Source organism: Musca domestica, unplaced genomic scaffold, assembly GCF_030504385.1.
Source record: "Musca domestica strain aabys unplaced genomic scaffold, Musca_domestica.polishedcontigs.V.1.1 19, whole genome shotgun sequence".
Lineage (NCBI taxonomy): Eukaryota > Metazoa > Arthropoda > Insecta > Diptera > Muscidae > Musca > Musca domestica.
Window position 1 is genome coordinate 9,104,159 of NW_026712245.1, and position 21,022 is coordinate 9,125,180.

At 35.0% G+C, this 21,022-nt stretch overlaps 3 protein-coding genes across 3 annotated transcripts in view; all 3 read right to left on the reverse strand.

Moving 5' to 3' along the window:
• The window catches only part of LOC131801986 (carbohydrate sulfotransferase 13-like), a 24,192-nt gene extending 22,585 nt beyond the window's left edge, over positions 1–1,607 (reverse strand). Inside the window, exon 1 of the mRNA XM_059121241.1 lies at positions 813–1,607. Coding sequence (XP_058977224.1) covers positions 813–1,229 — 417 coding nt within the window. The 5' untranslated portion in view covers positions 1,230–1,607. The remainder of the gene's footprint in view (positions 1–812) is intronic.
• On the reverse strand, positions 1,382–10,777 carry LOC131801987 (uncharacterized). Its single transcript, XM_059121242.1, has 2 exons — positions 10,354–10,777; positions 1,382–2,178 (listed from the first exon to the last, which is right to left on the reverse strand). The coding sequence occupies exons 1-2, from the start codon at positions 10,768–10,770 to the stop codon at positions 1,624–1,626; spliced, it is 972 nt and encodes a 323-aa protein (XP_058977225.1). The 5' UTR covers positions 10,771–10,777; the 3' UTR covers positions 1,382–1,623.
• A 145-nt stretch (positions 10,778–10,922) lies between these two features.
• On the reverse strand, positions 10,923–19,343 carry LOC131801988 (uncharacterized). The gene is made up of 4 exons (XM_059121243.1): positions 18,951–19,343; positions 18,612–18,889; positions 16,452–16,523; positions 10,923–11,719 (listed from the first exon to the last, which is right to left on the reverse strand). Exons 1-4 carry the CDS (start codon positions 18,988–18,990, stop codon positions 11,165–11,167), a joined length of 945 nt encoding a protein of 314 aa, XP_058977226.1. The 5' UTR covers positions 18,991–19,343; the 3' UTR covers positions 10,923–11,164.
• Between the last annotated feature and the right edge of the window lie 1,679 nt (positions 19,344–21,022).

Sequence of the window (21,022 nt, forward strand, 5' to 3'; positions counted from 1 at the left end):
TAAGCGATTTTTTTTAGAAAATATCGTTACAATCATCAAAATACAGAATATAAGGAGGCATCGTTTTTTGAGCTAAAGAAGAAAATAGTGGATATTAGGAAGGCTAAATACAAAAATTTCAACAATACCAATCAGCAAAATACCGAGTATCGGGAGGTACCTTCTAAGATGCCTATATCCAAATAAAAATTACAGATATAACTCGGGAATGAACTAAATTTGAGCCATATAGATTAGAGTAATGACCAAGTTGTTTTAGAATTTTACGCTGATAGAAAATACATAATTTGATTATTTCGATAAGGTTAATATACCATCCATACATGATAAAAGACAGGTGTTTTCGAATATATAATACCCTACACCATTATGTATGTTTAGAAGAGCTACCCGTAACAATTGTATGAAAAGTTTTCCAACGGGATAAAAGATATTTTAATGAATCACATACATATTTTTTAATACTGGTTTAATGTCAGAGCTTATCAATTTCGGCAAACGACTTTCTAATCACTTCACATTGTAAGTCATCACAATTACTTTGAAAACGATGACTGAAATTTTCGGAAACATTTTTAAAACTGGATTTTCAAATTTTAATCATTTGCGTGAAATAATTATGGTTTAATAACCATTAAATAATTAGACCTGAAGGGTAAATTTTAATTTTAAAATCTCGAAAGGGTAAATTTCCACCTTTTCTACTACCGAGATAAAATATAATACAAATCATCGTCCGCTTGCTACCAATATTTGAAAATTGTAGAATTTCTAGTTTAAAAACTCTCTATTTGTATGGATTTCCAACTCACCTTTGGTACATAGCAGTACAAAAATTTCAAATCCTTATCCACAATCATGTGCTCCATTTGTTCCTCGGTTAAATCATTGATATCCTGTTGGCTATAACCCAACGAATCACATTGTTTTTGTAAATATTCCTGGCGCTGCAAATTAATGGTTTGGGTCAATTCCAAACTACGTTTGGCAATTTTCACCTTGCTATTATTGACATCCTCAAATGCCCCGCGAATCAGATCAATTTGGAGAGTGAAAAGAAATGCAATTACAACGAGTGAGACCAAAAGTGATTGACGATTAAAGAATTTCCGGCGCTTAATGGGAACTGATGTCTCGGCTATGGAGAAATTTGATATCAAATTATCCTCATCTGCACAAGTCAAATGTTGATTCGAAGAATCTCCATTCGTATTGGTTGTAGTCATCATCTTGGTTTCACACAGAACGGAATGCTGTTGTAGCAACAACTATTGGAGGAGATCTGGTTGTATTTGCTGCGGGTAGATGGCGACGCCGATGATGATGATGTTGGTGGTGGTGTCGTACAATGAAGCAGGACTTGATGCTTTGAAAGTGAATATTTTCTTTTTTTAACTCTGGTCTTGATTGCAATTAATTGGCACATGGAATGTTTCTTGGACTTTGATGGTTGTGGTTGGATTCCTTTTAAAATCATTTGGTAAATTATAATAGCTTTTTAATTCGAATGCTTTATTTTTTATTTCTCTTTTTGCGATAATTTCAATATCAACACTTAATTATTTTTCTTCAAACACTTGCTGCTGACCCAATAACCATATGGTGGTGGTCAGCCTGCTTTTTTTATTGCCTCTTTTTGCCCAAATACTTTTCACGTTTGGTAAACCTTAGAGTCTGTGCATTCTCGATGCCACACTCACTTAACAACTTGCGACCGTTTTCGTCATTTATCAATGTTTTGTTGGCGGGATCGAATAAAGCGTATGCTCGCCATAGGTAACGCCAGCTAACGCACGGCCTATGTTGATGACCGTTGTGTGCCGCAGAACAAACTAATTCGCCAGTCAAGCGAATGGACGGTTTGGACTTCAGCTCTGCCATTGTTTCTCGAGTTGTTTTTCTTGTAACGTTGTCTTGCTCTTGACATTTCTCTTTGTTGTTATCGCTGCTCTCAGTGTGGGCTGGTGTGTAGTTGTTGTCGTCTTTTCCCCACAATTGAGACCCACCGGGGTATGGAGAGGAGGTGCTGTTGCTCCCGGTTGCGTGTTGGAGCACATTTTGTGTTCTTCTTCGTATGCGCTCTTCATGTCGCTCTCTTAACTCTCTTTTTAGTTGAATGTTTGCTTGTGCAGCAATAGCTTTCTTTAACTGTGCAATAGTCGGTTGATCTTGTGGCAACTGTAATGATATTAAATTTCAATAAAGCTATGATTAAAAATATAGCACTGGAAAAGGTTGGGATATATTAGCGGATTTTATAATCGTTTTGGATTGTAAAACGTTGACGTTTTATGGGGGAGGTACGAGAAGGAGTGGTCCGATATCTACCATTTTTATAACAGATCTTGTGTTAATAGAAATATTGAGGTGTTCGAGGCCTGAAGGGAATCGTATAATAATTTCGCGATGTATGAGCTTCATGGATATTTAAAATTTTGACCATTTGTGGGGGAGATACCAGAAGGAGTGGATTGACATATTCCATATTTACACCAGACCTTGAATTAATAAAAATATTGTGATGTGTATAATTTGGAGACAATCGGAGTTATACTACCCATTTTTTAAGAGTTATAATTGTTCAAAATTGTGACCTTTTGTGGGAGAGGTTCTTGATGGAGTGGACCGATATTGTCCATTTTCTCACATAACCTAGCACTAATACAAACAGTAGGATTTGCAAAGTTGGAGCAAAATCGGATTATCCTTTCTCTTTCCGTGCAGTAAAACGTTTTTTTATTGTTTTTTGAAAACTTCGACCTTTTGTGGGGGTTGTACAAAAAGGAGTGGACCGATATTGCCTATCTACGAACCCGATCTGAGTTTGATAATAATATTACGATGTACCAAGTTTGGACCAAATCGAATATTCCTTTGGAGAGTTGCCGTGCGCATCAGCCACCCATACAGACAAACAGATGGACGGATCTAGATCGACTTCAAATGTCCTGAAACGGATTTGGACCAAAGAGACCTAGGGTCTAAAACAGTTATTTCGAAAGGGTACGTTTTGGCCGTATCAAATGATATTAACCCTCTCTAGCCATAGGGCTGAGGGTATAAAATGTATTGAAAGCATGAACTAAGCACTGATTATTGGATTCATCCATGTGTAGAAGACTTTTCGAAGTAATATAGTTTCAAAACAATTCTAATTTTTTAAAAAAAAAAAAACTTATTTTGGTAAAATTAAAATGTTTAAACTTGGTGCACATTTTCAGCTGACCTCTTTGGCAAGTAAAAACGATCATTTTGTTTGTTTACAAACTGCGGGACAACGAATGTTTTCTTATCGGAGAAAACCAAATTCGCCAGTTCACCACTTTCGGCCAAGAGAAGCAACTCATTAGCTCTGTTGAGTCTATTTTCTTTACGTGCGGTGTAAGTTCTTGCACTTTTTGGAATTTTAGTGGCTTTACCCCGAGCTCATTTTTCAATATTTGCCGAATGGAATAATGCGATATGTTCAGCTAACGAGCCATTTTTCGGCCACTGCGACGCAGGTTTCGATCAAGTCGCTTCTTTACTTTTCGAACCATTTCTGCTGAGGTTGCTGTTTTCTTCCGTCCACTTCCTTGACGTCAGGCTACGCTACCAGCATTACAGTAACAAGCGATGGTACGAGACACAAAAAATTTATTCACATTTAAATGCTGGAGTGCTCTAACGAAGTTGTCACTTTCACCGTTAAGCCAGTTTTGTTTATTTTTATGTGCGCCAAATTTGATAGAGCTCTATCACAATTAAAGGTAGAGCTTTGAAATTGTATATAGGCATTGTTATTAATCCTACCTATCAGTACCTCCATATTTTTACGTCAAAATTTTCGTTTTCAAACCCCCGCAAAAATTGTACCTCCTGATTATCGATAGTTTTTAAAATTTTTGGCTCCGATTTGTAACCACATCTTAAATTACGGGCTCTCCGTGGTGATTTTTTGTCCTTCTTTTAAAAATTTTTTTTCTAGGTCTACGTTTTGGTATAGCTCCCATATTACGATACGATTTAATTTATTTCAAAGTATTCGGCTCCAACTTAGAACCAAATCAGCTGTAATTTGATACTTTGAGATCTTTCTAGGTGGATTAACTGCTATCTAAAAATATGTAATGTAGATATATCCCTCATTTTCATGGAACATCCAAATGTTAGGGATTTTAAGGATAGCGGATTTTGTAATTTTGGTTAAGAGTTTTCACATGGTGTAGGGTATAAAAATTTCGACCCGAACTAAACGTTTTTTATATTTTTATTTTTAATTTATTGTTTTATTCTATCGCAGTTTTTCACCACAAAACATGGTAAAGGTCACCAGATAATCATAATGCAATTCACAACTGACAAGGTTTACAAGACACAATAATAACAATTTTCACAACATATCAGATGGTATAAAAATAGTTGTTCAGAGATGGTTATAGTTTTATTATTTATTTTTTTGTAGAATTTTTGCAAAAAAAAAATTAAATATATCTTTTTACACTGAAGCAAAAAACTTCAATTCACGAATTTGCTTAAAATTTGGTATTCGATAAATCATACCACCTTAATTAAACTGATATGGTTTATTTATTTTTATTTTATGTCCTTATTTTAAGAACTCGAATATTTTTTTAATTTCCCTAGAACAATACACAATACAATATTTTTTACCATCCCTGTCTGTTTCTATAGTTATTTCATTAGTTTTCACATTAAACCAACAACAAACATACATAATTAAGACGCATTTTCTTGATAGTGCCAATTAATGAACTTTTTGATCTTTAGTCAGTGTAATTATATACAACATGCAGCAGATTATAATTATTTTGCACAACAACAACAACTACAAAATAAAAACAAACTACAACAATAAGTTATTGCATGATGAGATTATATTTCCATTTGCATAAGTCAGGTATCGAGTTATTTAAAAAAGAAAATAGTCAGACAGTATTGAATTCGATTCTTTTGAAATCGGAAACCATGTATGGATGACATAAACTAAATGCCGCAATAATAGAATGAGAATGCAATATCAGAAAAGGTGTGTTCTTCAAAGATACTACAATGTCTCAATTTATTTCAAAATGTAACATAATAGCGAAAAATTTACAATTAAAAAAGCTGTAATTTCGGCCGGGCTGAACTTTGAATACCCTCCACGATTTGAACGAATATGGCAACTCTCGAAAACAATAAAATCCGTTAAAAATTCTGTTAAAATCTTAAAAACATCAAATGTAGCTGTTATATTTGGGTCTATACGACAACATGGAACTACACAGGTAACTTTTGTCATAAGCCATTGCAATATTCAAATGCGAAAAAAATAGTGAATAATATTGCTAAAATCATCAAAATACCTAATATTGGGAGGTACCGTTATATGGAGGCTATACCAAAACGTGGACCTGCACAGACAATTTTCTGTCTTAGGCTGTGGTATCCATTACGAACTTCAAATACCAAATTTGAAACAATTCCGGGGAATAATGTCGCTAAAATCATCAAAATACCGAATATCGGAAGGTACCGTTATATGGGGGCTATGCGAAGACGTGGACCTGAACAGACAATTTTCTGTCTTACGCTGTGGTATCCATTGCGAACTTCAAATACCAGTGAATAATGTCGCTAAAATCATCAAAATACCGAATATCGGGAGATATACGAAGACGTGGACCTGCACATACAATTTTCTGTCTTAGGCTGTAGTATCCATTGCGAACTTCAAATACCAAATTTGAAACAATTCCAGTGAATAATGTCGCTAAAATCATCAAAATACCGAATATCGGGAGGTATTGTTATTTGGGGGCTATACGAAGACGTGGACCTGCACATACAATTTTCTGTCTGAGGCTGTAGTATTCATTACGAACTTCAAATAACAAATTTGAAACAATTCCGGGGAATAATGTCGCCAAAATCATCAAAATACCGAATATCGTTAGGTACCCTTATGTGGGGGCTATACGAAGATGTGGACCTGCACAGACAATCTCCTGTCATAGGCTGTAGCATCCATTACGAACTTCAAATACCAAATTTGAAACAATTCCGGTGAATAATGTTTCTAAAAGCATAAAAATACCGAATATCTCGAGGTACCGTTATATGGCGGCTATGCGAAGGCGTGGACCTGCACAGACAATTTTCTGTCTTAGGCTGTGGTATCCATTATGAACTTCAAATACCAAATTTGAAATAATTCTGGGGAATAATGTCGCTAAAATCATCAAAATATCGAATATCGGGAGGTACCATTATATGGGGGCTATACGAAGACGTGGACCTGTCTTAGGCTTTAGTATCCATTTCGAACTTCAAATGCGACATTTGAAACAATTCCGGTCAATAATGTCGTTAAAATCATCAAAATACCGAATATCGGGACCTATATGGCCCATTTTCAATACCAAAAGTCCAGAAGACATAATATACACTTGAGTAAAATTTTATCAATCTATTTTATTTCGTTCGGAAGCTAGAGGGATTTCCACAGACGGTGTTACAAACGGAATGACAAACTTAATATACCATCCATACTATGGTGGAGAGTATAACAAATGGTAATTTCCCCAACAGGGAACAAATAAGTGAACCCCACCCTTCGTACGCCACTTTCCTTTTATAAGCAAAATATGTATCAGGGGTAATGGACACACATTTAGAAACATTTGTGGAGAACGGTAAAAGGTCCAGAATTTCAGTGCCCATTTGGTGTGCCAACCCTACAATCTTTCCTCATTTTAATGCTGAAATATAAAACGTAAATAGGAAACTAATTAAATTTATGTTATATCTATAGCTTCTTAAGCACATAAAATGCTAACAACTCACTCGCAAACTGACACGTGACAGAAATAGAGAAGTACATAGCTACATCAAATCTCTGAGCAATTTATAAAATTCACAGAATATTCCAAATGTAATTGTATACAAATTTTCCTTTCTCTTTTTTTTTTGTAAACATTGCCAATCGATTTCGAATTCACTTTAATTTATTGTTTATTTAAACAATCTTTTTTGGTTTGGCCACAGTGTAGGTCATTTAATAGAGAGCATATAGAATATTTCAAATCTAGCGCGCCAGCCAATTGAAGATCAGTAACCGATTGTTTATGCTATGAAATAGAGCAGCACAGTAGCCAGCAAAAAGTCAATGGCAGCGAAAATAGAACACGCTATTCTGTATTATGGGAATTAATTAACACCTTCTGCCTAATTTCCATGTGTCCCACATACAGCTGCATAGATGAAATATCCGCATAGTTCTGTGGTCCAGTGTAAAACCAAAAAAAATGAAGGTTAAAATAAACAAAACACAAAATACGTGAAAGTTCCCTTTCTCTCTGCTTCTCTTTGATTATTTTTCTCTCTTTTGTTGATTATAAATGGGCATGTTTCCCTAAACAAAATCAAACCTTAAAATAAAAACAAGAAACCTAACATATGCGGCGGGATTTTATGGCTTGCCCGGTTTTCTCATGGATGTGTGAGTGTGTCGGCGTTTCGGCTCGTATGATTTTCAAGTATTTTATACCGACAGACAGACAGACAAAAAACAAGAATTACAAGAACAATACTGTTGACTAAACCCCCAAAAATAAACAACAACGGCAACAAGCAAGGCTCTAAACTAGCCCCAACAAAAAAAAACCAGACAAACAAAAGACAAGTCCAGAAGAGCGTATTGCCATTCAAAGCAAAAAACCAAACTTAAATCATTTCAAATTTGTGGAAATTAAGTTCAATAAACTTTCAATTTATGGCGGGGGGAATCAGTAAAATGATCAATCGATATAAATTGGATAAAAAATTAAGCAAAATGTCTCAATAGAAAAAGGGAATCAGATATAAAGTCAGGAATAAATAGATTTCATTCAGATTATTAAACAGCTTTTTATAGCCTCCACCATAAAATGGGAAGTACATTTTTGATTTTTTCACTGGAAAAGCGGCTTTCACTGGTCTTATTCCTTGTTCGAAACACCCCATGCATATTTACGATCAGCGCAAAACTCTATGTCGATTTACCCATGTCTGTCTGTAGATGTATAAAGTTTGCATTATCATCAAAAGAGCTTCAAAATTTTGCACAGGTATTATCCTTAGAATAGTTTATATTAAAAATATCGGTTTCGTTTAGATTTTGCTCTCTGGGTAAATCTGTCTTCACAAAAAATTCAGTCTAGGTCCATTTTCCGGCATAGCCCCATATTACGGTACCTCATAACTAAACCAGTAGTACATTGATATTTTAGCCTCTTTTTTTTCTAAAAATATTTAATTGTCACTCATAATTCAAAATGTTTTCATGAAGGGTTCGTCGTTTCTTTTTGAAATAAATATCAGCTAAGACTCAGGGAATCAAAGCTTAACAGTTATACCGTTTTATAAAGTTGGTTGTATCAGGTGACCCAAGTCTGGGATTTTGAAGGCAGTCATTGTGGCAATTTCTTAGGTTACGGGTATAAAAATGTTGTCTTTCCTAACTTTAGATCGCTTTGGAAAGACCATGGCTTTATGAGATTTCAATGCCCAGCGCAATTTATGATATTCCGCTGTTGGTAATAATCAGAGGTAATCAACGCTGGAGAAGCAAATACGGGGTGAGATGAAAAAGCTGCAACGAACTTTAGACTGCTGCCATTTATACTCGTAGCGTAGCCCGACGTCAAGGAAGTGGACGGAAAAAACAGCAACATCAGCAGAAATGGTTGGAAAAGTAAAGAAGCGACTTGATCAAAACCTGCGTCGCAGTGGCCGAAAAATGGTTCGTGAGCTGTACATATCGCAATATTTCATTCGGCAAAATTTGAAAAATGAGCTCTGGGTAAAACCATTGAAATTCCAAAAAGTGCAAGTGAAAATGTGCACCTTCGGTTGGCCACCTGAACTCAAGCGTCGGCCATGGTGATGGTGTGGGCCGCCATAGCAGCCGATGATAGCTCTCCGCTCGTGTTAATCGACCGTGGCATCAGAATAAATGCCGAATATTGTCGCGAAAATATTCTGGAGGGTGTATTAAAGCCTTGGGCACGCAAACAGCACAAACGCACTCAGAACGTGTCACCCAAGAATAGTTACAAAATGAGGTTCCTCGCTTAATTTCCAGCGCACAACGGCCACCAAAATCTCCGTTGGACTATTGTGCCTGGAGTATTTTGGAAAGCAAGGTTGGCTTTAAAAAATACCAAAGTGTCGATCAAAAGACCGCAGAGCAACATTCGGTGTGTATGACGGTTCATTGGCCGTTTGAAGGCCATAATTCGTTCCAAAGGCGAACAATTCAATCAAATCTAAACTTATTCCAAAATTTTGATGCTAATTCCGACATATTTTGGTTTCATTCAATAAAATTTCAAAAATAAAAAAATGAATAAAAATTATACCCTCTACACTCTGTATGGTGGAGGGTATACAAATATTAGAGATATCCTCTAGATCAACAAGTACAGCTAGGAGGTCTAAGTAGTATTTATAGTCTATTCTCAATACATTAAGGCAGAATAAAGACAGATGACCGGAAAAACCGGAAAAATATCAAATTTAAGCGATTTTTTTTAGAAAATATCGTTACAATCATCAAAATACAGAATATAAGGAGGCATCGTTTTTTGAGCTAAAGAAGAAAATAGTGGATATTAGGAAGGCTAAATACAAAAATTTCAACAATACCAATCAGCAAAATACCGAGTATCGGGAGGTACCTTCTAAGATGCCTATATCCAAATAAAAATTACAGATATAACTCGGGAATGAACTAAATTTGAGCCATATAGATTAGAGTAATGACCAAGTTGTTTTAGAATTTTACGCTGATAGAAAATACATAATTTGATTATTTCGATAAGGTTAATATACCATCCATACATGATAAAAGACAGGTGTTTTCGAATATATAATACCCTACACCATTATGTATGTTTAGAAGAGCTACCCGTAACAATTGTATGAAAAGTTTTCCAACGGGATAAAAGATATTTTAATGAATCACATACATATTTTTTAATACTGGTTTAATGTCAGAGCTTATCAATTTCGGCAAACGACTTTCTAATCACTTCACATTGTAAGTCATCACAATTACTTTGAAAACGATGACTGAAATTTTCGGAAACATTTTTAAAACTGGATTTTCAAATTTTAATCATTTGCGTGAAATAATTATGGTTTAATAACCATTAAATAATTAGACCTGAAGGGTAAATTTTAATTTTAAAATCTCGAAAGGGTAAATTTCCACCTTTTCTACTACCGAGATAAAATATAATACAAATCATCGTCCGCTTGCTACCAATATTTGAAAATTGTAGAATTTCTAGTTTAAAAACTCTCTATTTGTATGGATTTCCAACTCACCTTTGGTACATAGCAGTACAAAAATTTCAAATCCTTATCCACAATCATGTGCTCCATTTGTTCCTCGGTTAAATCATTGATATCCTGTTGGCTATAACCCAACGAATCACATTGTTTTTGTAAATATTCCTGGCGCTGCAAATTAATGGTTTGGGTCAATTCCAAACTACGTTTGGCAATTTTCACCTTGCTATTATTGACATCCTCAAATGCCCCGCGAATCAGATCAATTTGGAGAGTGAAAAGAAATGCAATTACAACGAGTGAGACCAAAAGTGATTGACGATTAAAGAATTTCCGGCGCTTAATGGGAACTGATGTCTCGGCTATGGAGAAATTTGATATCAAATTATCCTCATCTGCACAAGTCAAATGTTGATTCGAAGAATCTCCATTCGTATTGGTTGTAGTCATCATCTTGGTTTCACACAGAACGGAATGCTGTTGTAGCAACAACTATTGGAGGAGATCTGGTTGTATTTGCTGCGGGTAGATGGCGACGCCGATGATGATGATGTTGGTGGTGGTGTCGTACAATGAAGCAGGACTTGATGCTTTGAAAGTGAATATTTTCTTTTTTTAACTCTGGTCTTGATTGCAATTAATTGGCACATGGAATGTTTCTTGGACTTTGATGGTTGTGGTTGGATTCCTTTTAAAATCATTTGGTAAATTATAATAGCTTTTTAATTCGAATGCTTTATTTTTTATTTCTCTTTTTGCGATAATTTCAATATCAACACTTAATTATTTTTCTTCAAACACTTGCTGCTGACCCAATAACCATATGGTGGTGGTCAGCCTGCTTTTTTTATTGCCTCTTTTTGCCCAAATACTTTTCACGTTTGGTAAACCTTAGAGTCTGTGCATTCTCGATGCCACACTCACTTAACAACTTGCGACCGTTTTCGTCATTTATCAATGTTTTGTTGGCGGGATCGAATAAAGCGTATGCTCGCCATAGGTAACGCCAGCTAACGCACGGCCTATGTTGATGACCGTTGTGTGCCGCAGAACAAACTAATTCGCCAGTCAAGCGAATGGACGGTTTGGACTTCAGCTCTGCCATTGTTTCTCGAGTTGTTTTTCTTGTAACGTTGTCTTGCTCTTGACATTTCTCTTTGTTGTTATCGCTGCTCTCAGTGTGGGCTGGTGTGTAGTTGTTGTCGTCTTTTCCCCACAATTGAGACCCACCGGGGTATGGAGAGGAGGTGCTGTTGCTCCCGGTTGCGTGTTGGAGCACATTTTGTGTTCTTCTTCGTATGCGCTCTTCATGTCGCTCTCTTAACTCTCTTTTTAGTTGAATGTTTGCTTGTGCAGCAATAGCTTTCTTTAACTGTGCAATAGTCGGTTGATCTTGTGGCAACTGTAATGATATTAAATTTCAATAAAGCTATGATTAAAAATATAGCACTGGAAAAGGTTGGGATATATTAGCGGATTTTATAATCGTTTTGGATTGTAAAACGTTGACGTTTTATGGGGGAGGTACGAGAAGGAGTGGTCCGATATCTACCATTTTTATAACAGATCTTGTGTTAATAGAAATATTGAGGTGTTCGAGGCCTGAAGGGAATCGTATAATAATTTCGCGATGTATGAGCTTCATGGATATTTAAAATTTTGACCATTTGTGGGGGAGATACCAGAAGGAGTGGATTGACATATTCCATATTTACACCAGACCTTGAATTAATAAAAATATTGTGATGTGTATAATTTGGAGACAATCGGAGTTATACTACCCATTTTTTAAGAGTTATAATTGTTCAAAATTGTGACCTTTTGTGGGAGAGGTTCTTGATGGAGTGGACCGATATTGTCCATTTTCTCACATAACCTAGCACTAATACAAACAGTAGGATTTGCAAAGTTGGAGCAAAATCGGATTATCCTTTCTCTTTCCGTGCAGTAAAACGTTTTTTTATTGTTTTTTGAAAACTTCGACCTTTTGTGGGGGTTGTACAAAAAGGAGTGGACCGATATTGCCTATCTACGAACCCGATCTGAGTTTGATAATAATATTACGATGTACCAAGTTTGGACCAAATCGAATATTCCTTTGGAGAGTTGCCGTGCGCATCAGCCACCCATACAGACAAACAGATGGACGGATCTAGATCGACTTCAAATGTCCTGAAACGGATTTGGACCAAAGAGACCTAGGGTCTAAAACAGTTATTTCGAAAGGGTACGTTTTGGCCGTATCAAATGATATTAACCCTCTCTAGCCATAGGGCTGAGGGTATAAAATGTATTGAAAGCATGAACTAAGCACTGATTATTGGATTCATCCATGTGTAGAAGACTTTTCGAAGTAATATAGTTTCAAAACAATTCTAATTTTTTTAAAAAAAAAAAACTTATTTTGGTAAAATTAAAATGTTTAAACTTTACCACCACCTCATAAAATACGTTCCAAAATTTACCCTTGATAGTTAAAGGTTAAATAATTTATAATTCATTCTGGTTTTAAGTAAAAAAATGATTTGGCAAAAAATAAATAAAAATATTCCCAACAAATATTTGAGGCAAAAAATAATATTCCATAATTAACAAAACTGCAATAAATGACTTCAAAGAAACGGAACAGGTTATTCGTTAAAATAAAAACAAGTAATAAATTTTGATGTCACTAATTTGATCCTAATAAATGAATGTATACAAAGGTATCTTATAGAATATAAGTGATATAAATTGCATGTAAAGATATGTGATCGTTTTTCTAATGTCGAAGAAAGTGCGTCCCAGAAAAAAATCAGGAATTCGATTTATTTGTTTTTCAATATTTTAGTTAATTTAATATTTTTATTAATCACATCAGACATCAGACACAATTTTAGAATACAGATCCCACCTTCTGTAAGAATTTGATCTTAAGATGGAAAGAGACCTTTCAGCTCCGGTTTTTTTGTGATCACGTCATCATTTACACGGTTAGATAAAAAAACGGCAATAAAGTCAAACGCCATAATTTTTAATTTTTTTTTTAATTTTATTGAATGAAGGCAATAAATATCGGAAATAGCATCAAATTTTAGAATAAGTTTATATTTGGTTGAATTGGTCACCTTTGGCACGAATTTTATCTTTCAAACGGCCAATGAAGCCGTCATACGCTGCCCGAATGTTGCTATGCGGTATTTTGGCCTATTCCCGGCGAAGTGCTTGCTTGAGGTGATCGACATTTTGGTTTTTTTAGTGCCAACCTTGCTTTCCAAAATCCTCCAGACACAATAGTCCAACAGATTGGCATCCGGAGATTTTGGTGGCCATTGTGCGCTGGAAATGAAGCGAGGAACCTCATGGTCGATTTATACGAGCGGAGAGCGACCATCGGCTGCCACACCATCAGCATGGCCGGCGCTTTAGTTCTGGTGGCCAACCGAAGGTGCACATTTTCAGCTGACCTCTTTGGCAAGTAAACACGATCATTTTGTTTGTTTACAAACTGCTAGACAACGAATGTTTTCTCCTCGGAGAAAACCAAATTCGGCAGTTCACCACTTTCGGCTAAGAGAAGCAACTCTTTAGCTCTTTTGAGTCTTTTTTCTTTCTGTTGCGGTGTAAGTTCTTGCACTTTTTGGAATTTCAATGGCTTTACCCCGAGCTTATTTTTCAATATTTGCCGAATGGAATATTCCGATATGTTCAGCTCACGAGCCATTTTTTGGCCACTGCGACGCGGGTTTCGATCAAGTCGCTTCTTTACTTTTAGAACCATTTCTGCTGATTTTGCTGTTTTCTTTCGTCTACTTCCTTGACGTCGGGCTACGCTACGAGTATCCCGGTAACGAGCGTTGGTAAGAGACATAAAAGATTTATTCATATTTAAATGCTGGAGTGCTCTAACGATAGCCACTTGTGATTTTCCAGCCAAATATAAAGAAATCACTCTATCACGCTTGAATTCCATCACGAATAACTTTTTTTCTGGAAAATTCTCACAAAAATGCTTTTGTACGCTTGCAAACAATAAAATGAGCTGGAAAAAAATGAACAGCTATCGCACGAGTGGCTTAGAAATGACAGCAGTCTGAAGTTGGTTGCAGTTTTTTCATTTCACCCTGTAGAAATCTATCCTGATTTTGACTATTTTAAAATAACAATGTATAAAGATGTTAATATATTCTAGGCGGTTTCTGAACTTCATTTTGAATTACCGAAAATTCTATATGGCATCGCAGCATCGACTTAAAATGTACTGAAATGAATTTCGTCCGTTGATTTCGCCTGAAACCTCAATTTCGATTAAACACATTAGTGACAATATCAAGGTCTAAGTGTGCCAAATGAGACGATAGTGAAAATGTTGTACCAGACCTGTGTAGGTTACAAATTTTACTATGTATATATTTACGATGATTAAAAATGTTGATCATGGGAGCTATTGAAAAGAGTGTATTTCGTGTCCGATATTTGACTTAATAATGTACCATATTAATTTTTTAATGACTTTGTTCTAATATATTTTTCGAGGAGTGGTACCAGAAATTCTATACAACACCTGTAGCCCCATATATAGAAATAAAAAAAATATATTTTTTTAAATATTTTTTTTTTAAATAAAATTCTGTTCTTGCAATAATTATGAATTATAAATTTAAATATTCGGTATATTATTTTGCACAACTTCCTTTTCCTGACAAATATTCAAAAGGAAAAAACTCACTGCAATTCTGTAAAACACTAGATTTCGATTGCATAAAACATTACAAAAGTTCTGAATGTGATCAAGTATAAAGTTTATTTGTTTACACATACGCAATATAAAGTCTGAATAACTTATTATTTAAATGGCTATATAAAGTGAATTGTCGGCAATTATAAGCCGAGTGTGAGTACGACGTTAATAAATCAAAACAAATAATAACAAAATCCATATGGGGGATTTTATGTCAGATTTCTCAGTTTTCAAGTGGAGTTTGAAATACAATCTCGTTATAAAATCATAAAATTTTAGTTTTGTTGCCCCTAATAGCAGAAACATCAGGTACTGTCATTTAACCTTGTTTTTAGAAGAACAGAAGAGGCACAACATCATCAGTCATCGGAATCGGAGCATTGTGTTTTCATTGTAATTTGAATAAATGTGTCAATTTCATTAGAAATGCTTCACATAAATATGTTTGGGTAACGGAAATATTCTCCATACGTCTGTGTGCCCGATTAACCCAGTAACACCAATTCGGCTTTCCCTTACAAAAAAGACATTATTATTATTATTATTATTGACATTATTATTATTGCAAACAATTAGCAAATCAAATTCGAGTAAATATCAAATTTGTTTACAAATATTTGGGTATTTTGCTAAATCAACAGACGATGAGAATACGAAGCAAATGTTTTAATTTCCGAGTACAATTACAGTTATGTCTAGATACGTCACAACATAAGGGTGATGTTAAAAAAATAAGGCCTAGATAAACAAATGCTTAAATATTAGCCGAATTGCAAATATTTTTTGGAAGTTTTTGGTGAAAGCTAGACGGTTATAAATTGGCAAAAAAAAAAATAGATTGTCAATCTCCTATCCTATCTGCTAAAAAATTTCTAATAAAAACTCAGCCAAGCTCGAAAAAACAAAGCACTTAAATTTCCTTTCAAGAAATTTTGTTGATTCACTACGCTATGGTTTTTAACGCTTTTTAAGCGAAGAAAGAATATAACACGTGGTTAACAATTAGTATTTTTTTTCTTTCTCGATTTTGCTAAATATTATAAATAACTGTAAACTCTGGCCATTGCCAACAACTTATTAGCATCTACATTAGCTAACTATTGACTATCTTTTCTAAGCGTTTATGTAACGCTAATGACTATTAATTACACATTTGAACTTGACAATCGCCTCAAAGTTTTCCATTTTCGTTTCGTCTTTAAAACCAAACAAAAACTCACACTTTAGAATGAGTTTGCGTAAATCATCAAATATTTACTAATCACTTTGGAAGTGTTTACACAAAAACAAATCACCTTTCCGTATGTAAAGTTAGGCACATGATTGATCGACGAACGGCGTGTATCAATCAAATGCTAAACATGTGAAAAACACCTTGAAATGCGAAAAAGTCTGGAATTCTGTTTAAACTTACCACAACTTTGAGCGTCGACAATCCATCCCGTTCAATGTATATAATAGTTCCGCCGCCTTGGGCCAGTGCAATCTAATTGAAAGATAAGAAAATGTGTAGGGGTTATTACAAAAAATATAATTACTTTTTTAAATAGTTCAATTGTAGAGTATGGCCTACAAAATGCTAATTAGTTTTCGTCAACGGAATAACCGAGAACGCCCACTATTTGCTAAATTTTAGAATTAACAACACGTTCTAAAAAATACATCGAAAAATGCAATTTGATCACTAGTGTAAATGAATTCTTGCAAATATCGAAATTACTTTTCATAATTTTTATACAATACAAAACTTGCTTGAATTCAGCGGTTTTATCGTTCCTATGCCTAATGAGTTGCCAAGTCTAGATAGATTCCCACACAGGGGAGAATACAGGGTGAGATGAAAAAACTACAACCAACTTCAAACTGCTGTCATTTCCAAGCCACTAGTCCCACAGCTGTTAAAATTATTCCAATGACAGCTCATTATATTGTTTACAAGCGTACAAAAGCATTTTGGTGAGAATTTTCCAGAAAAAAAGTTATTCGTTATGGAATTCAAACGTGATAGTGTGACTTCGTTATATTTGGCTGCAAAACCACAAGTGGCTATCGTTAGACTGGAGTGCTCGAATGTGAATAAATCTTTTGTGTTTCGTACCATCGTTCGTTACCGTGATAATGGTAGCATAGCCCAACGTCAAGGAAGTGGACGGAAGAAAACAGCAACATCAGCAGAAATGGTTCGAAAAGTAAAGGAGCGACTTGTGGCAGAAAAATGGTTCGTTAGCAGAACATATCGCCATATTCCATTCGGCAAATATTGAAAACTGAGCTGGGGGTAAAACCAAAAAGTGCAAGAACTTACACCGCAACAGAAAGAAAATAGACTCAAAAGAGCTAAAAAGTAGCTTCGCTTGGCCGAAAGTGGTGAACTGCCGAATTTGGTTTTCTCCGTCTCTAATGAGAAAACATTCGTTGTCCAGCAGTTTGTAAACAAACAAAATAATCGTGTTTACTTGCCAAAGAGCTCAGCTAAAAATGTGCATCTTCGGTTGGCCACCACAACTCAATCGCCGAATATTATCGCGAAAATATTATGAAGGGTATATTAAAGCTTTGAGCACGCAAACCTTTTGGCCGCAGACCTTGGATATTCCGCAAGGACTCAGCACCATCGCACTCAGCACGCGCCACCCAAGAATGGTTACAAAATCAGGTTCCTCGCTTCATTTCCAGCGCGCAATGGCCACCAAAATCTGCGAAAAAAGGCGTAAATATACAAAAGATGTTCGGACGTATCAGTCGCTTTAGCTGAGTCCTTTATACTCAACCTTTAAGGCCATTGAAGAACTTTGCCTCCGATGTATGGAAATTACTCCGCTTTATATTAAAGTTTAGATTTTGTTATGACAAAAGAGTAGGATGATAAATTTCACATTTAAAATTCAGACATAACAAGTAAAAAAGTATCAGTCGGTTTTGTCGACAGATGTATACCCTCAGCCAATGTTCGATTATTTAAAAATATTTTAACATCTGTTTTGATTTAGAAAATTGATAAATATATCTCCTTGAGGGAGCCATAATCCATCTGGATGAAAAGACAAATCCAAGGAAATGGCTGGATCGACACAAAAAGTTTAAACCCTAAATTTCCATGAAACACTTCTTGCCGTTCTGGAACAGACCAAGTGTTGTGGTTACTCTGTTCCAGAGCTGTAAGATTGTAAAAGTTTTTGCTACTATGACTGATTTTTACCTTACGATAGACAAAATTGCAAATTTAGTACATTCTTGCAGGTAATGAAACAAAGCAGTTTTGTTTTTCTTTACCCTAGAAGATTCTTTAAATTATGTTCATTCATATTTAAAGACTGAAATTGTTCAAGAACATTACCCGGCGAATTTAGTTCAATATCTTAACCTGGTTCTGCCACGGCCATATATTAACAACAAATCATGATAAGTTGCATTACGACCAGTGAAACGCATCCCTCATTAATTTGTACATCCTATTAACGGACGAGTAATGCAAAAATTGCCAAAGATTCTACGTAACACAAGTTAATTGAACTATTGATTAATTGAACTATTTTTATATGTCATATCATAACTTCGTGCTAGATTTTTTTACCTCTCCTTCAAGCTCCACTGGTATGACATCAAATGGAATATCGGACAAAACGTCGTCCTGTTCCAGAATCTCTTTTAACTGCATTTCACTAGCATGTATCAATGCATCCAGTTCCGAAGTTTCAAAATCTTTTGAACGTCTTTCTAATTTGCTTCTATTTTTTCTTCGATTAACGCCAATGCCACCATTACGAATGCGACGTTCTCTTTGGAATTTACGGGCCAAGTTGATGGGTAAATATCGGCGTTTGGGGCGAGCTTTTATTTGATGACGTTTTCCTGAAAATATGTATGAAACCTTTAGAAGACCATATTTTATATTTAAATAAGTGTATTGTACCTGTAGATTTCTTGGTATTCCTAGAAGTATTTCCCGGCATTTTGTTGTATTAGTAGATTGTTGTATTACAATAAATTAGATCAACGACCTCTTTATATCTGAAGTATCAAATTATAAGGCAATAAGAGTTTCTGAGAAAGAATATATAGATATTTCATAATCCAGGATTCATCACACTCGGCTAAACGGACTTCTGTGAGCTTATCAAGATTGGATAACTTAGGAATTCAGCAAGATCTTTAAAATGTCACTCCTTCCGACAGAGATAGAAGCAAGTCAATTGTTCTGTGTCGTTGTTTGCTTGATTGTTGACGACGACCGAAAAGGTATAATTTTTCCTATTTTCCTCGGGAATTCCAGTGATTTTTGTTCCAACGCGCTTCACTCTTGTTGTTTATAAACAAATGCTTCTTCTTTCTTGACATTTGTTAAATGGATTGATATCATGGTATATAAAAACAATAGGGTATGTTCAGTGAGGTATTCTCAATAGAGGAGACTATTCACAGTAACAGCGACACAATTCATAATTGATGACATATTTAAAATATCCGTTAAACTAGTCTGTATTTTAATTAAATTAGTCTTTAAAAAAGAATTTTAAGCTATTATGTGTAGACTAAATATGGAAAACAATCCCTAATAATTAAAACCTTGGGTAATTTTGTCCAGTTTCTTGGGCTTATGTAACCTATTTGGTTACGAACTTACAGTTTGAAACTTGATATGCTGAAGGTAGAAATAGAGACTTTACACACCGATTCCATATTCTGAGAGAAACGGAATAAATGTTATATATACGGATTGATATTGGGGGCGGGCTTGTCAAGGTTTATATAGGTAAAGAGAAAATAATTATGTGACTGTTTTCAAATTTCGCACATCTCAATATTTCTATCAACTGTGTGGTGATGGGATACACAGGGTGAGATAAAAAACTGCAACATAGTCAAGCGCTATAATTTTAACAAAAAATGTCGGAAATAGCATACAATTTTAGGATAAGTTTACATTTGTTGGAATTGGTCACCTTTGGCCCCAATTCTGCGGATGCTGCTGTTTTCCATCCGTCCACTTCTTTGACATCGGGCTAGGCTACCAGTGTCACGGTATCGAGCGATGGTACGAGACACAAAAGATTCACATAAATGCTGGAGTGCTCTAACGATAGCCATTTGTGGTTTTCCAGCCAAATATAAAGAAATCACACTATCACGCTTGAATTCGATCACGAATAACATTTTTTCTGGAAAATTCTCACTAAAATGCTTCTTTACGCTTGTAAGCAATTTAATTAACTTTCACTTGAATAAGTTGAATAGCTCTTGGACAAGTGGATTAGAAATGATAGCAGTCTGAAGTTTGTTGCAGTTTTTCATTTCACACTGTATAGTCCAAGCCTGGCACGTCGCAAAATTTATATCATATTCATACGGAATGAGCAATATTGGCCCATTCCTTCGGAACCTACTCAATAGAGGGTCAACAATTTAAATAATCATAACAGAAGTTAATATGCATTTAAATAATCGAACATTGGCTGAGGGTCAGCAAAACCGACTAAAACATATAAATAAAATCATGAAACTTACCATTTTCCAGCCCATTTAAATAAAATTCAATATTTTTTTGGTTCCGCAGAGAGAGCTAAACGATTTATTATTTCGTAATAATATTTTATATTTTTCCGACATTTCTATAAGATTCTGGTTGATGAATTCTTAGAAGTGTATTACAATAAGAATAATATGTATCATGGGGTTTGTGTGGGTGTTAATAGTTATGCAATATTTTTGTATATTAATTTTAATTATTTTTAATGTATATTTATTTATATTCACTAATTTATAAAAAAGAAAATTAAGTTTTTATTATTATAAATATTGAATGTGTTATTGATGTCCACAAGACAGATGTTGTTGATGTGGAGTCCATCAATGGTTACTAGAACTGCAATTGTTTTATTTAGAGTCGATGTTAGGTGTATTTATTTATGTGTGTGGGTGTTTGTGCCCAAATAAGCTAAAAACTACATTATTATTGTTGAATAGAATCTAAATTTTTAAACTAAG

What these genes read in the sequence shown, in the direction of transcription:
- LOC131801987 (XM_059121242.1), bottom strand. Translation starts at nt 10,770, where the DNA reads ATGATGACTACAACCAATACGAATGGAGATTCTTCGAATCAACATTTG. An exon ending in TGTACTGCTATGTACCAAAG is followed by an intron (nt 2,179 to 10,353) that starts GTGAGTTGGAAA and finishes ATATCATTACAG; the next exon opens with TTGCCACAAGATCAACCGAC.
- LOC131801988 (XM_059121243.1), bottom strand. Translation starts at nt 18,990, where the DNA reads ATGCCGGGAAATACTTCTAGGAATACCAAGAAATCTACAG. An exon ending in GAATACCAAGAAATCTACAG is followed by an intron (nt 18,890 to 18,950) that starts GTACAATACACT and finishes ACATATTTTCAG; the next exon opens with GAAAACGTCATCAAATAAAA. An exon ending in CAGTGGAGCTTGAAGGAGAG is followed by an intron (nt 16,524 to 18,611) that starts GTAAAAAAATCT and finishes TCTTTCAATTAG; the next exon opens with ATTGCACTGGCCCAAGGCGG.